General features: G+C 41.3%; 1 protein-coding gene across 1 annotated transcript in view; it reads left to right on the plus strand.

Annotated features, from left to right (window-relative positions):
* The window catches only part of LOC114763701 (kelch-like protein 29), a 136,181-nt gene that overhangs the window by 90,803 nt on the left and 29,231 nt on the right, over positions 1–16,147 (plus strand). The window contains exons 4-5 of the mRNA XM_028953460.1: positions 1,691–1,838; positions 5,345–5,890. Of these exons, the coding sequence (XP_028809293.1) occupies positions 1,691–1,838; positions 5,345–5,890 (694 nt within the window). The remainder of the gene's footprint in view (positions 1–1,690; positions 1,839–5,344; positions 5,891–16,147) is intronic.

The raw sequence follows: 16,147 nt of genomic DNA on the forward strand, positions 1-16,147 counted from the left end.
CTTGAATAGAACACGTCACACAACGAATAGGCAATATTATTGGTGAAGCTAGAAATAATATTCTTTATTTGATGCAATAATTTAATTTTTTTTACTTTTTCTGCAAAAACTGGATTTTAATGAATTCATTTAATATTAATATTTTAATGGACCATACAATTGTTTTCTGTCAACAAAGAGGGCACTAAACCCCTGAACATTGGTGTTTGTATAGGGAGTAAAGTGCCTGGTGAGTGTTTGCACACTGGGGTAGTTAGACAGATGCATTTTAGTAAACATTTCTTACATTTTTTAATTACCCTTTCTTTCATTATGAAAACCATTTTACACAAAATGTAATACATCAATACACCAGTGTACAAGTAAGATTAATCTGTATAATCACTGTATCGTTTTGTATGTAGAGGAAGAGCTCTGCTTTTGTTTCAAACATATCATTTATTTCGTTTTTTTTCCCGCGGCCGACGGTTAAACCGATGAAGCCCAGCGCGGGTCACGGGGGGATAATGGAATGGATGGAAAGTTGGGCGAAGGATCAGAGGTTTGTTGACGGGGCCTTTTCTATTAACTCCGAGTGCAACATGGGATTCTTGAATCAGGGCTGGTGACCTCCCACCAAACCCAACAAATCCATCACATTTTGCTGACTGGTAGCTGACCCCCGCCAAATCGTCCGGCATGCCTTAACTCTCATTAACTCTCTTTAACCGCACTCTTCCCCCTTACCTTCAGTTCAGGCTCGGTTAGTTTTAATTAAGATTACGAGGCGACGCGGCCACGGGTGAACAATATGGCGGGATTGTCCCAGACGCGTACAATCTTGGACTCATTTGTCGGCAATCTGGAGAATTCAGTCATTAAGCGCAGACCTTGGGAAAGAAAAACAGCGAGGCTGTGAAATGAGAAATATAATAATGCCGCTTGCACTCCTGAACAGGAGAACAATGCCCGTGCCTAATCATTCACTCTTCCCATACACTTCCTTAATTACGAATTGTCAAATGGAGTTGTCAGTATGTCCACGCATACGATAACGAGTCAGCCAGAGTCAAATATTAATGAGCAATGATTAGCTGGGTAATTATTATGTAATTACTATTTTGGATAATTATTGCTGTCTCCTAAAACCATGTAATGAGTTCTGTAGGTACTTTATAATTACTGTTTGACTGCATTTACTGATTGACCTCAATTCTTCCCTCCCTAAAAAATAACAAAGGAAAAAAGTGTCATGGTTTCTAGATTCCGATTGTGCGATTGTGCTTGTAATTATAATTAATTTTTTTTGTCAATCTACAAACAGCAACAGCAGCCTTTTGCTTTGTAGTTTGCAGTCTTCACAATAGTGAAGCATTATTATAACTCATAATGTTTATTAATATGAAATTCACACAGACTTTTAACAGGAATTGAATATCTGTCTATAAAGACTGGTAATAATATTTTGCAATATAAATATTATATATCACTATAATTATTGTGTGTGGTATACATTAGAATAGATTTAGTGGTTTAAATGAATGTTTTGTGAAAGGTAATTGTTTTCTTGCAACATATCAGCACCCGTTGGTGCTGTGCAGTGTCAGGTGTGAGATTATTGAGTGTTACCTTTGCTCAGCCAATCTGGTTGGAATGAAGCATTGTATTATTTTTGATAGGATTTTAAATTTCCCCCACTTGCTTTGTTCAGGCATCGGGGCTGTCGCCTGGCGAATCCCAGGCCCCTGGCCTTCTGCTGGCCCCGGGGGTGCGGTGGGGACAGACACCTATCAACCAGTCCACGCCATGGGAGACGGACGAACCGCCTGCCAAGCAGCACAGGGAGAACGAAACCACAGGTAGGAGGAATAATTATTTGAGCAGCTATGATTTTTTGTTTATTTGTTTGTTTTTTTAAGAAAATTAAGTGTTCGATATCAATCATTAAATAAAGAAGGCATCATAAATCTTCACAACCGGCTATTTAAATAAATCAAATATAATTATTAAAAAATTTCATGAAGTAAATATCTGAGAATTTATTCATCAACATTTGTAAAAAAAATAAAAAGAAATATGATTAAACAATAAATCACTCATCCAGAGCAATACTTTTAACATTATTTCAAGTAAACAAATAAAAGTGAAAAGTGATCAGTATTCACTTGTTCACAGCAGATTTATGTTCAGAATTCACTGCATTCATGTTAATATCATGTTAATATTTAGAAGATCTTCTACAGTCAGTACCACGTCCATGTAAACCTTCTGCACGTATCTAGGATAGAGTCATTCTTACACGACAGAAATTCGGCTGGGTCTATTACAGAACTGGCAACCCAGTGAGGTCCATCGGGTTGTGTCCATGGTTTAAATTGCTTTTAGGCTCTGGACAAGGTAGTGACTCTGCTAAACAGAGAAATCTGCACTCTGGTCTCCTTTTTCAGGCCTGCTTTTCTGTTTGACCTGACATTCAGGAACAAAGTTATGTGAGCGATTGGGCAGACAGTCCCCACACCTGCTTCACAGGCAGCAGCATGGATGGCGATCACAAGCACTTGGTCTCGGCGGGCCATGATTTGAATAGCTAGGACTTATAAGGAGGCCGCTTATAAGCTAATTAGTTTTAAAAAGTGCATTTCTTTTTCCGCACCAAACCTTTATTAGTTATTAGTTCATTATTAGTTCAATTCCAATGAACCCGCAACTTATTTAACAACCTGAACTGCTAAACCAGATCTCATCAAACATGCCCATATGTGGACAAACCCTTCCTAAGTTCCTTATTCAGAGCAGTGTCATTATTAAACTGAAATATTTAAGAATTGGTTTAAACAATGACTTAATCATTACTGTATTTAAACAGTATTTATTTAGTTGTTATTTTCAGCATTTTAGTGTTTAGTGAAAGAAATATATATTTTTGGGGACTGTTAATAAGAACCTGAAGTTTATCTAATATAAGCAAGTACATTTTATCCTTACTGAGTGCCAGCAAGTGAAAAATGTATATAATGGCTTATCCATTGCATGGGAAAAACACATACACATGCGAATTTGGGGTCAGATGTTTACCTTTGCAAACCCGACACAGAGAGAACCCAGTCTGCCCCTTGTTCCTTATTATCACCATTATCATTTATTATCCCTTCTTTTAAAATGAACATTCACTTTATAAGGACCATGGTGTCTTGCAGGAACTCAATCTTATTAAATACTGAATTCTTGGTTTACCACCATCAGGGTAAACCAGAGCACGTATAAAAGAATGACTGGTATGTGAAATCACCTGTCTGGCCCTAAAGAACCATTTGACCGAAGTTGTTCTGACTGTGTTCAGGAAGACATGGATCTTGATGCCCACCCACGCTTCAACAGGGGCCGCTATTAACTGGACGTATTGGGTTTTATAATGTTTCCGTCAGGTGGATAACCTCATATCCTGCTGCTTTAGACTGGTCAGTCTAATGAGTCCTAGTTTTTTCGGAGGTTCGCGCGGTTCTGCTGTTGAAATGAAATGAATTGGACATGTTACCCCGGAGCAGTCCATTTTCCTACGTCACCTTGTTGGCCTCTGTCTTTTCCCATCGATTCCAACACTGACATTTTAAAGCAAAAAGCACAACATTGCTCCAATATCTATCTGATGTCTTTTCTCTTTAATGTCCAGTTTTCAGTTTTATTGTCATATATGGATGGAACCTAAATGAATTTTAGTAATTTTGTCCCAATGTGTCTGTGTCTGGGGAAGGGGTGTGTGTGTGAAATTTTATGGCCATTTTGGGCTTTTTTTATTTTTGAACTTGGTGCACCATGCCTTTTCTCCTATGTGGCCTCCAGTGCTGTGGTCCCCCGGGGAGACCCTGTGCTGGTTTCCCGCTGTGAGAGCCAAGCAGTTGACTGAATGGTGCACCAAGGGGGTGACATTGTTAACATTGTGCGTACCTCCGATTCCGCTGCCCCCCTGTCAGCCGTTGCATTGCATTATGGGATGGGAGGGGAAAAAAAGGTCCTTGAATCGGAGGCGTAATGTTGCGTGTCGGTGGCAATGTGGGGCCAAAACTTGCGTCTGTCATTAGCTCCGGAATCAGCACCACACTTAATTTACCCGAGCTCAGAGGACCTTTTTTTCTTCACTTCCAAACTTGATTGAATTAATTAACACCGGCAATTGAAAGTTTGCTCCGATGATTGAGGAAGTTGGGGGGGAAACTTCTTCTACACAAAAGCGAAGGGGGTGATTTGACTCCTGTTGCCATACGTTTACCTTATTTGCAATTTAATTTCAATTCATCAAAAGCAGACCCCTGGACGGCAAACAATCATGGGCTGATTGGCCTATTGAAATAAGCGGCCAAATACAGTTTTATTAAAGGACAAAGGAGCTCTTATGAAACAACTAATATTTCATCCTTGTGCGTTTTAATTATAGCCTACACGAGAGCAATCAAGGCCAGGATCCATTTAATGTTAATGAAATTACTTTTCCTTTCTTAAAAAATATAAGCTTTTCATTACTTTTTGCAACCAAAGTGGCAACCATGATAGGGATGCTGGGAAAATCGAAATGCAAAATAATGTAATATAATAATAATCTGTTAGAATCCTTTAAGACTCATGATAAAGGACAGACAATCATTTCAAAGTGTTCCTCAAAGTTGGAAAACTGAGAAATTAAAAACCCAATTTTAGATAATTAGCCAATGATTAGTGGTGAATTATGCACAGAAATGCCCTGTGCCCCAACTAAAACTGATTGTCTCTCTCACAGAAGTAGCCTTTTTTTTCGGGATTGCAGTGCATTGTGGGATAACGATTCTCCTCTCCCTATGGTATATAGTCTGCCCAGTAGACCTCCATCTACAACATTATTTGTGTTGTAGATGGAGGGCACAGGTCCAGCATGGCTGCATATTCAGGAAATTAATCAGCCCTGGTGCAGTGTGGCTAATATTTATGATAAATCACATGCTGAATATTTAATCCTTTGACATGTTAGAGGATTTAGAAATTCAACTGGAGCATTAATTATATGTGTATATAAATACAGTATGTACCATAACATTATGCAAATTGTATGATATTATTTATGACGGTTCATGTTTTAATATGAAAATGTGGAAATCAACCTTTGCAGAATTTTATCTGATTAAAACTCAGGCCCTGCTGTACTCAAATCTTGGATTTAATTGATTTTGAGGCATTCAGTTTTTGGTCAATATGAAAAAACCTCCAAATGTCTCTTCCCTAGATTTTAAGGTACAGTAATGGTCGAGATGGTAGAGTGTGGGTGATTGGTGAGTTGAGTTGTTTATGCTTCTGTAGGGGTGTGATTAGTAATACATACACCCCTTTCTCCCTTCAGGTCCTCCCTGGGTGCCGCCTGTTGTGGCGGTGAGCCAACCCAGCCTCCTGAGCCACTCATACGCCATGCCCCAACCGCCCACCTACAGCCAGGGAGTGTCCATCCAGTCACCTGTCATTGGTGTGACCCCTGCTATCCAGGCCCCTGTTGCCCCCCACCACCCTCTTATGACCGCCCACTTCCAGCTACCACCCCACTCCTCTCAGCCCCCCGGCAACCTGCTCCTCAGCCTGCCCAACCAGCCTCCCTATGGCAGCACCCAGCCCCCAGTCACACCCTCTGCCCTGACCACCACCGGCCAGGTGGCCCACCCAGCACAGCACAGCGTTGTGGGTAATGGTCACATGGCCCCACACCCCCTGATTCAGCCTCCCACACTGCCTTCCGCGGCCTTGCCCCTCACAAACGGCCAGCCGGCCCCCCAGCCCACTCCCATTCATGGACCCACACCCAGCACCACCAATCAGGAGAGTCCCAACGGGCTACAGATGCTTCGAACAGTGGGCATGGGGAAGTACGAGTTCACCGACCCTGGACACCCCAAAGGTAAGGAGGGCTGACCCTGACACCAGCACTGGTGTTCTGTCACACTGGAAAAGTAATGACTCTCCCTTAGGGTTTTTGTTTTTTTGTTGTTTTTGTACCCGCACACATGAGATCCTCTTTTCAGCATGACAACATTTGTTGTCACCCATAAAAGAGATGACAAACTTGTCACTTGGGGTTCTTTGGTAAAATATATATGCCAGAAACTGTGCCTTGCGGTGTCTGAACAGCTCTCATTGTTGTGGGTTTGTAATTCGATAACCCTGACAACTGTCACTTTAAGATTACGATCAGTACCAGAACCCGCATCGCCACCCCACCCCTCCACACACACCAAAACTTTTATTTTCTTCCAGAAAGCCTTGTGAGCTCTTGACTGTCTTTCAAGGTTGTAAATTGTTGTTTGTACAAGATAACCTTGGACTTTGTGATGCCAGGCCAGAAACAGATGTTCTGTATTCCCAGAGCAATTTTCAGATTTAATGAAGCTTTTAATCTAGGTTTAGATTGGCTTTCTAAGCTCATTTGATTGTTTTTTTTTTTTTTTATGAGATCTATAAAATGTGGCCAATTTATTTTCCACGGTGATGCGGCATGTGGTTGTCACTGTAGACACCTGATAAACAATTAAAGCTGACAGCAACTCTTGTTAGGGAAAGTAAACAGATAGGCTTTCCAACTATATATAGATATATTGTTTTGGTCCTTTAATTGTCTGGTTGAATTGGACGTTACGGCTGTTAATCTTTCCGTGCCCCATAATAAATGTGCTGCTGTAGCCATATGCATTCAATATTGCATCCTACATTTTACTGTCGTCTATTAAAGGCATTCAGATTTAGAGGCTGTTCAGCCATGCTGATTTATTTACATTGACAGTTTAATTAGACATGGTTGTGTTTTGTGGCTCTGGGGGCAGAGGCTGCGCTGATATCTGTGTGGTAGTGCGCTGAGTTTATGACATTTTTCAGACTTTTCCCATAATGAATAAAATTTCGTTACTTACACTATCAAAAGTTTGGACACACCTACTCATTTATGGGTCTTGCATTAATTCGTTATAGAACAAAACTGACTATGAAATAGACTATGAAATAACACACATAAGGACACTCTTAGCTTCTCCCAACCACCTTAAGTTGGACAACGGGGACGTTTCCAACAGTCCTGGAGTTTTATGCTGAAATATTTCTTATCATTCACTCATGTTAATGAGCATCTGATGAAGCAGCTTTTGATGACAATAGTGAACAAAGCCACCATGAAGGTAAAAAGAGCCGACTCTGAAAAATACTTCATTTCCTCCTGATATAACAAATACTAAATATGTTTCTTGCATTGGATTCTTCAAAATGGCTCCATCTTAGTCTCCATGTCCGCCACAGGGTAGGTTTGTCCAGACTTTTGACTGGTAGTTTATGCTATAGGATGTCCTGCGATGGCATAATTAAATTTGTAACAAGCTTATTTGCATGAGTTGTTGCTATCATAGCGAGCAGCACAACATGAATGGAGAGGGTGTGTGTGTGTGTGTGTGTATATATATATATAAGGTGTTCAAACTTTATTAAAAATGAGCAAAAACATTCTTTATTTGTTTATAAAACGTTTTTTAAATAGTTATACATTTTCTGTGGTTTTATTGAGTACCATCCTTAGTACCAGTATTGAGGTTGAAATTTCAGTATATTGTCAAGCCAATTTTTTTCTAGCAATATAATTATGTAGAAATTATGAATCACAATATGTACATTTATTATAATTTTTGTAATTTAGCCAAGCTGAGGGCCACCATGTGGTTATAACCACGTTGGTCTTTTTAAATTCCTACTTCTGAGGTATATAAAACCAGATATTGTTGTCTTTTACGTGTCTCAACATCAATATTGGACACTCAGTCTAACTCATAGAAAAGAGCTCTTCACTCCTAAACTAGATTTGTCACACTTAAAAAGTTTTCTTGCTGTTGCTACCCTCCAATCTGACACCTCCCGCTGGGAGCTCTCTCTCAAAGAACAAAGATAGGCCACAAACCATCATAGGCCACAAACCATCAGGAGTGGTGCGCAAAGCAGGACGGTCTTTTCTTCTTTGGGGGGTGGGGGGTGGCTAAATGACTACATTTAAATGCTGTTCTTTGATGCAGGCTGAAGGAAAAATGGCAAAAAAAGTCTTGGTAAAATCATAATATATTTATAGCAATAATATTTGTTTATAAATGTATATTTAGTGTATACTATGGAATATATATATATATTATACATATATAATGAAATTATTCATAATGACAATTATGAATAAGGACAAATTTTGGAAATTGAAATTGTCATTGAATATTGTGTGTTTAGGAATATTTTGTGTTAAGGAAGTGGTCCCATAATCAGAAGGTTGCCGGTTCGAATTCCGAGCTGCCTAGGTGCCACTGAGCAAAGCACCGTCCCCACATACTGCTTCCCGGGAGCCTGTCATGGCTGCCCACTGCTCACCAAGGGTGATGGTTAAAAACAGAGGACACATTTCATTGTGTCAACGTGGGCTGTGCTGCAGTGTTTCACAATCACTTCACTTTCAATGTCTGTGTTATTTTTTCATAATTTGCAATTGGTATTTATGGATAGAATGCACGGTTGTGTATGTGAATGTCTGTCGTTCTCATGGTGCTGTAAGGTACATGAACCCCGAATAAAGAAAAGAAAAGCATCTGTCAAGACTCACTTTGGGATCCAAGGGCTGCTACAAAGTCAAATTATATATACAACATCATTAGCGGTCAATTCCAACGCCATGCATAATTCACACTCAATCTTTCAACTAACAGACAACTTATACTACAGCAAGATTGCTTTGTCAAGACCCTTTATAGTCTCGAGGTTAAGTTCATTTTTTTAACTGCGTTGAAATATGGTGAATATACGTCTGTGGCATTGGTGCAGCCCACCTGGGATAAAGATGATCTCTCCCTGATCTACAGGGACCATTCACTCTGAAACATCTAACACTACACAGCTTATGGTGTTGTCTTTGTGTTGTTAGGGGTGGACACACCAGGTGTGGTGACTGGACCAGTACAGCTGGTTGCAGTTAGAGACAATGCTGTGATGAGTCTGCGAGCGTCTTTGTCCTCGTTTTTAATTTTGCCATTTTGGTTGGGGAACTCAAAATTGGACTTAAATTCCGATAGGCTTAAGGGAACAAGGGAACAGAAACCATGGCAGCAAATGCACCCTGAAATAACCACGTGTGTGTGTGTGTGTGTGTGTGTGTGTGTGTGTCCCAGTGTCTGTGAGCCGTGAATAATATGAAGACATCTCTGATACCTCCCTAGACTTGTTGTATTCAGTGTCTGAGTGACGGTCATACCCGTAGCTTTGATTGTTTCCGCTCAGCATGGCAGTCCCTCCCTCCTTACGCTCTCACACACACACACACACACACACACACACACACTCACACTTTTTACACTATTTCTTTGGCACGTCTCATGGGCCATAGGGACTGCTACCTCATTCAGAGCTCTGGTGAAACATGCCTGGTGGATGAAAGGCCTACGTGTAGACACACATTCTCTCTCTCTCTCGCACACACACACACACACACACACACACACACACTAAGCTGTTCGCAACCAGTCACATCCGTCCATACATACATAGTGATGAGCAGGGATGTCCAGATGAAGCCGGCAGGGATTATCCTGCCCTCCGCGCTGCCCACGTGGTCGTTAAGAGCACAAAGCATCTCGCGAAATTGCTACCCCTGACAAGCTGACCGTTCTCAAAAGCTCTCCTGTTGTTTGCCGAAATTGTTTTTTTTTTTTTTTTCCTGTCACTTGTTTTTTTCTGTGGTGGATCTCGTCTCTCGAGAAAGCGGCGACATAAAAATGGAAGATGAGACTCCGCGGTGGGCCAGAGCGGGCGCAGTGGCGTTTCGCCTTTCATGCACCCAAAAAAACCAACCTTTCAGATGGTCTCTTGGCTCCGGGTGAATATAAAGCGTTGGCCCCGGCGACGGCCCCGAGACTGAAGGAGCCAGCCCCGCGGCTGGGCTCCGTCGGGGTTTGCCGGTTCTCCCGACTCCCGCCTTCAGCCCCAGCAGCGGCTACGGTGGTCGAATTAAAGAAGTAATCAATCGGGACAGGTGGTTAACACTGTCGACATGACACACAAACCCCCTCATGTCACACGCTCCGAACACACACATCTGGAACAGCAGCACGGCTTCCTGCCACAATCTGCATTAAGATGCATGAGTGGTGTCAGCTGCACCGCAAAACGGATTTGCCATTAATGAAGCTAATGGCTGTGTGCATTAAGAGTACTTTGTCGTGGTTTTGTGTGTGTGTTTCACCAAGCTTACAATCTTCATTCTCCTTACTTCCACACATCTATCAGAGAAATTAGTTTTTATGAGTTTTAATATGTTTTTTCCCACAGCTAGGAATGTAATTTTTCCATTTCTTACATGGAAATAGTATTTAATAAATATTTAAATACTTATAGTATACTGTTCAATATATTCTCTATATATTGTATATATAATATATACATTGAGATATATTGTTGTTATGTAATACTAGCGTATGTATGGATGTAGTGCTGTAATTAGGCTCAGGGAATATGATATAAGAGAACATTGCCCATGACTCATATATCACCATAAAGGTATCCAACTTCATGTTTTTTCATGGCTGCTTAACAGAATTTTTTTTTTTCCCATGATGAAATAAATCTGTTGATGACAGAAGGTTGAGATGCATCTCTCCAAGGATTCCTCTCACCCAATAGGAACAGAGCTTGTGTTCGCACTGATAGCAGGGAAGTTTAACTGTATGAAGGACAATGTGGTTTTCTGGCACAAAATCTGTTTTGGAAAAGGAAAGAGAAATGGCACAATAGACGGTTATGACTATTATCATGCGTATATTGGCATCTTCTACTGCCTATCATTGGTACCAATGATCTAGTTGACAACACACTCACCGGTGAAGCCATCGCATCTTAAAATGCCATTTCCTCAGGGCAATTGTCCTCTAACCAGTGAGTTGAAGTCAAAATGTAATGTAAAGGGTTGACAGACAGTGGGCCATTTGAAAACATCCCCAGCACATCAGTATTACTGACATGGTGCATTTGGTATGTCTGTGGTATGTTTGTGTATTGGGAGGATTTATTCACATACTGTGATTGGAAAATGAGCTTGTGCTGCTCCCGGTTTCCTCCAGTCTTCTTTGCTTGTAAGACATGTAGCAAGAAAAATTAGGATTAATCATGTAATCGTGCAAAGCCGATAAATTATAAATCATACAGTCCCTCTCGTCCCCTGGTCCAACACGGGGAGAAAAAAAACTACTCTCTATCTATAATATCAAATTATACATCTTTCACCAGAACCAAAGGGGAATGTGTTTTTTTTTTGGTGGACATGATCATCATCTGTGAAATAAGCACAGGAGACAAGTAAATTAATTAAAATGGCTTTACTTGAGGGGGATTATTTCAAGATATCCATATCAAGATTAATATGGGATGTTTGGAAGAACTTTACTTTTTTATTTGGAAACTACGGTAACTGAACAACTACAAATATCTTTAAAAAGAAGTAGAAGAAGAAGAAAAATGGAAACCCGGGCTAATTTACTCTAAACACATTAAGGAAACATCTTCCTGGTGAAATCTAAGCAGATTCCCTCACGTTTTTTTGCACTGATCCCATTTCCATTACTTTCCGACTACCATTTCTAAATGTGTGCAGGTGTGTGAAATCCCATCTTCCCTCAACTTGCTCAACTGGCCCATACTGAGGGAGAGTTGAGAAAGCCCAGATTTCTAGGTGCATTTTTTGTTATGTTACAGTAGCTAATTATTATCATATTGTTATTATATCCTTACATCCTTAACCCTTCACCTATGAAAAAAAAACTAATGAAAACTGGGGAAAAGCCCATACGTTTTGTTATGGGGACATTCATGGAGATGTCTGGAGCTGAGCTGGGACCCGGGAGAGTGTCAGCAGGAAGATGAAGGCTCGCCTCGTTATCGCACTTTTAAAAAGGAGAAACCCTCAGCGAGTCCATACATTACAGCCCTCGCAGTTAATGCCGCGGCGGCCGTGGAGCTCATTAAGATTGATCATTCACCGGCCGCCTTCGCCGTACCAAAACTCACCGCTGCCCTCATTAATCACTCGCCTTTCAAGATAGCGCGCCCGCCGATGCTTGACAGGCCCCGCTTGGAGACGCCGCCGAACCACGTGCCAAAAAAAAAGCTCTCTTTTCCTCCATTCCTTTCTCTCTCTCGCTCTCTAACAGCAATTCCATAACCTGTCATCCACTTCCCATTCACTCAGTTTAGTCCAATACACTTTCTTTACTCTACTTTATCATTCTTAAATGAATAGACAAAAATCTGCATGAACAGGCAGGTACTGTTTAAAACAAAACGCTTTGGATGTGTTCGGAATTCAGAATTTTAGAATTTGGGTACTGATAATCTATCTGTAAGTTTGGTTTGGTAATGGATGTGATCCTTAGATGATTATAACTGTGATCTGTGCCATGAACAAGTTTCATTATGAGGGTAGAACCTGAAGGTAAACAATGGATGAGAGAGGAGACTGTTTGGCAGATTGTGGGGATTTTAATATGAAAATTCGGGCAAAAATTGCTTCAGGAGAATATGTATTGAAGGACCTAATTCTTATTAAAGTAGTCACAATTTTGGGGCTGAAAGAGTCTGGTATCTGGCAACATGTGACCTATATTGAGGGACACAGTTTAAATCATCCAGAATAAGGAAGTAGGGTGGACTAGAGACCTGTTATTTGTCACTAATGGCACCTCCCTCAGAAATAATGACACCCTAATGAAAAGGGCATTTAGTTTCTCTTCGTCAAGATACACCCTTTATCAATTTATTGGACGCACTTGACCTGACATTAGCAAACAATACGACTAATGATATGCATAAATATATAATTTTGTAATCCATTGTTCCAGTTATTTTAGTTCATTACAGAGGTTTGGTTTCATCAGGTTCCTCACTTTTATCAAAACGAACTTTTACCCCCCCCCGATCTATATCCCTTTGTTCTAAATCTCTCCATTTTCTCCTTTACCTATTTTTCTCTCAGCCCTTCTCTTTATCTCTGTCCATACCGCTCTCTCTTCATATCTTACTGTCTTTTCCTTACTCTCTTTATCTCCTCTTCGTCTCCCACCTCCACTCCACTTCTTCTCTCCTTACCACCATCTTTTTTTATCTCATTCCTCTTTATCCATGTCTTATTGTGCAAGTTTCCATTGCTCTCGCTCTCTCTCAGTCTCACCCCTATCTCTGGTTCCTTCCCTTCTCCTTGTTCCTCTCTCAGAAGACTCCCATGTAAGTCTTGGCCCTTTAATGACCTGTTTTCAGTGGGGAACCGGCCCGATTAGGATGAGTGACGGGGGAAATTTGAAGGAAAAAGGGGATTAGTCTCCAGAAACAGAGTCTTAAGTCCACATCGCTCACTCCTCCCAGTGACATCTGCACCCGGCGCAACATGGCAGCTGCTCGCCTCACACGCTCCCCGATGCCAAGATAAAGGAATTACAAAAAAAAGAAAAGAAAAACAAAGCAGAGGAGGTTTGTTGGTGGAAAATTCATTCTGCTCTCGTTTTTTTTGTGTTTAGTAACATGGTCTTTGAGATTCCTCTGCCCTGCATAGTTCCTTGAGGTGTAGTGTGACGACCCTCTAGCCACGTCATCGTGCACCATGTCTTCTAAACGCGTGTCCTAGTTTGACCTTGTACCCCCTGTATTGAAACTGCCCATGTAGATTCCAACTCTTACTCTCAAGTAATTTCTTATTATTCGCTATGAATGGTTGAGTCCATCATAAATTCTAATTCTCAAATAGCACCTCAACACCACACTGTAGGCTACTGCTAGGGCACTGACCTTCAAAATCGCAGATCTGGCACAATATCTCCAGGGTTGAGAGGTGTGTAGGGTCGATAAAATATAATTCCTTCTTATTGCACTGTATTAAAGTAGCAATGTCACATGACCTTCTGCTGCCTGCATGACGTTGCCGGATCACAGATGGAGACCGTTCCGATATTCTCAATGAGTGATCATTACAACATTAGAATTCATCAGCATAGACAGCTCCTCTGGATTACTTAGAAGATCATTTTTTTTATTGCAGTAAATACATGGAAGAAATACATAGAATGGGTATCCAAGAACTGTTTTTATTGTCACTGCAAGCATAAATAAATATGAACAGTCGACTGTGCCATAAGCACAATGATGGTGTTATCGTGACTGTTGTAGAGCTCCGTCTTGTGCATTATTAATTATTTAGTTTTTTTTTTTTACAATAAGCCAATCCCTTGTCTTAAGCACACTTCAGTTCAGCTGGCAGCGTCCCGTAGTGAGAATCATGTCACGGTTATTCTGTGTATCTTCATTATTGATAAAACTCAGCGCGGCCCAGGAGAGCCGTTCCCACACCGCATCCGACGCTCGGCACCCGCCATTCACTCCAAACACAAAAGACAAATGGGACAAGCGTAAACGCGGTCCACTAACACACCGCCACGCACACACTGGCGCTGGCTCAGATTTGCATACCCACCTGAGGGACTGTCTTTCCGACACCCAATCAAATGTGGGTCCTCGAGGACCGCCCAGGATCACAGGCAAGCAGGAAGGAGGCGCACCCTTCCTCCCTCTCTTTCTCTCCCTGGCGGGGGAGCCGGAGTCAGATTTGGAACGCAGGCAGCTATTCATTACGATGCTGCTGCTATTAACCGCTTTCTCTCTCAAACACTATCATTTACTCTGATTTAAAATAAAAAAAAAAATAATAATAAATAAATAGTGCCAGCAGTGCTCCAGATACACTCACTCGCAAATTGATTTGCCTGTAAAGCAGACTGGAAGGGTGTCAAGTTAAACTGGAAAGGACTTGAATTGCCAACGTGCCACTTCACAGGCTATATGTGCACACTGGGTGTAATTGGTGAGAGTCAGATGTCGAAGTGTTATATTGTGCATTAGCCATGAAATAGGCACTAATGCATTATCTATGAGTCCGACAGTAGTCAAATATATCAGTGCTCCAGATACGCCTTGGGGTCAGATTCCTGCCGAAAATAATGAGAACCGCCATGTTGGGGGGAAAAGAAATGATTATCTTTACCTGCTACTTAGGTGTGGGTGGTGCGTAAAATCATACCAATACTGTGGTCGCCAAATGCCAATTCCAACATTGGGTATTAATAGCTACTTGTTTTTTACATTTGAATCGATGAAGACACGGGTCCAGTTGTCACATCATTTACATTTCAACGCATAACTTGCTCTTTAATTATCATTATTCTTAGACCAGCTAAGAGTTTTCACAATACATGGCACCGCATATGTGTATGGAAAATCCATTCTTCATAGATACGTAGTGTTCACAGTGCATCACTGGCATGCGCTGTGAGTACTTTGCGTATTCACTGTGACTTTGTGAGCATGTCATCATTTTTACATGCAGGCGTTCTGGAGACTGCCTCCCTTGGTCTCGGCTGAGGACGCGTTGCGTGGAAGAGGCGTTGTTACTATCATTTACCCATTCACGCTACGCTCATCTTTTAATAAGGCATTTAGTACGAAGAGAACCGGGTTAAATGGGGTTAAATGTCTTGTAGGGTATAGTTTTACGTAGTGTCGGGATTTTCCAAACGCTTTAGGGACATTGTGGATGAAATGGTCGATAGGCGACTAGTGCAACTCGCACTGCTACAAAAAAATGAACTCTATGTAGCTTGGAATGACTGTTTTTCATTGTGTTGTACATTCACGAATTGTTCCCCTGAATTACAGGGTTACAAAAAGTTGACCATTTTCCACAGAACTGCTATAATTACAGTTCGTTCTAGTTGGTATAAATTGTCCCCTTTACCCCGTGTCATTTTAGATGATTGTTCCCTTTTTTGAAAATGAGGGTGCCGGTGGACGTTATTTATTTATATTATCGGTTTCTGGTCTGACGGAACGTCTTCTGTGCACACAGACAGCGCTCCACAGTGGAAATACCAGCACTTTTGAGACGGTGCAGCGGATTGCGCTGAATTGCCGGGTGATTTATCATAGCCACGCTGCGCTGTTATTTAAGGACTGCTGTAAACAGCTTTCTTTGTCACGTTCCCCTGCAGAAATTGTGGATGTCAGCAGTGTCTGTTTGTAGAAAGGGGGGAAACAAAAAAAAAACTAAACTGAACCAGTG

Source organism: Denticeps clupeoides, chromosome 14, assembly GCF_900700375.1.
Source record: "Denticeps clupeoides chromosome 14, fDenClu1.1, whole genome shotgun sequence".
NCBI classification, from domain to species: domain Eukaryota; kingdom Metazoa; phylum Chordata; class Actinopteri; order Clupeiformes; family Denticipitidae; genus Denticeps; species Denticeps clupeoides.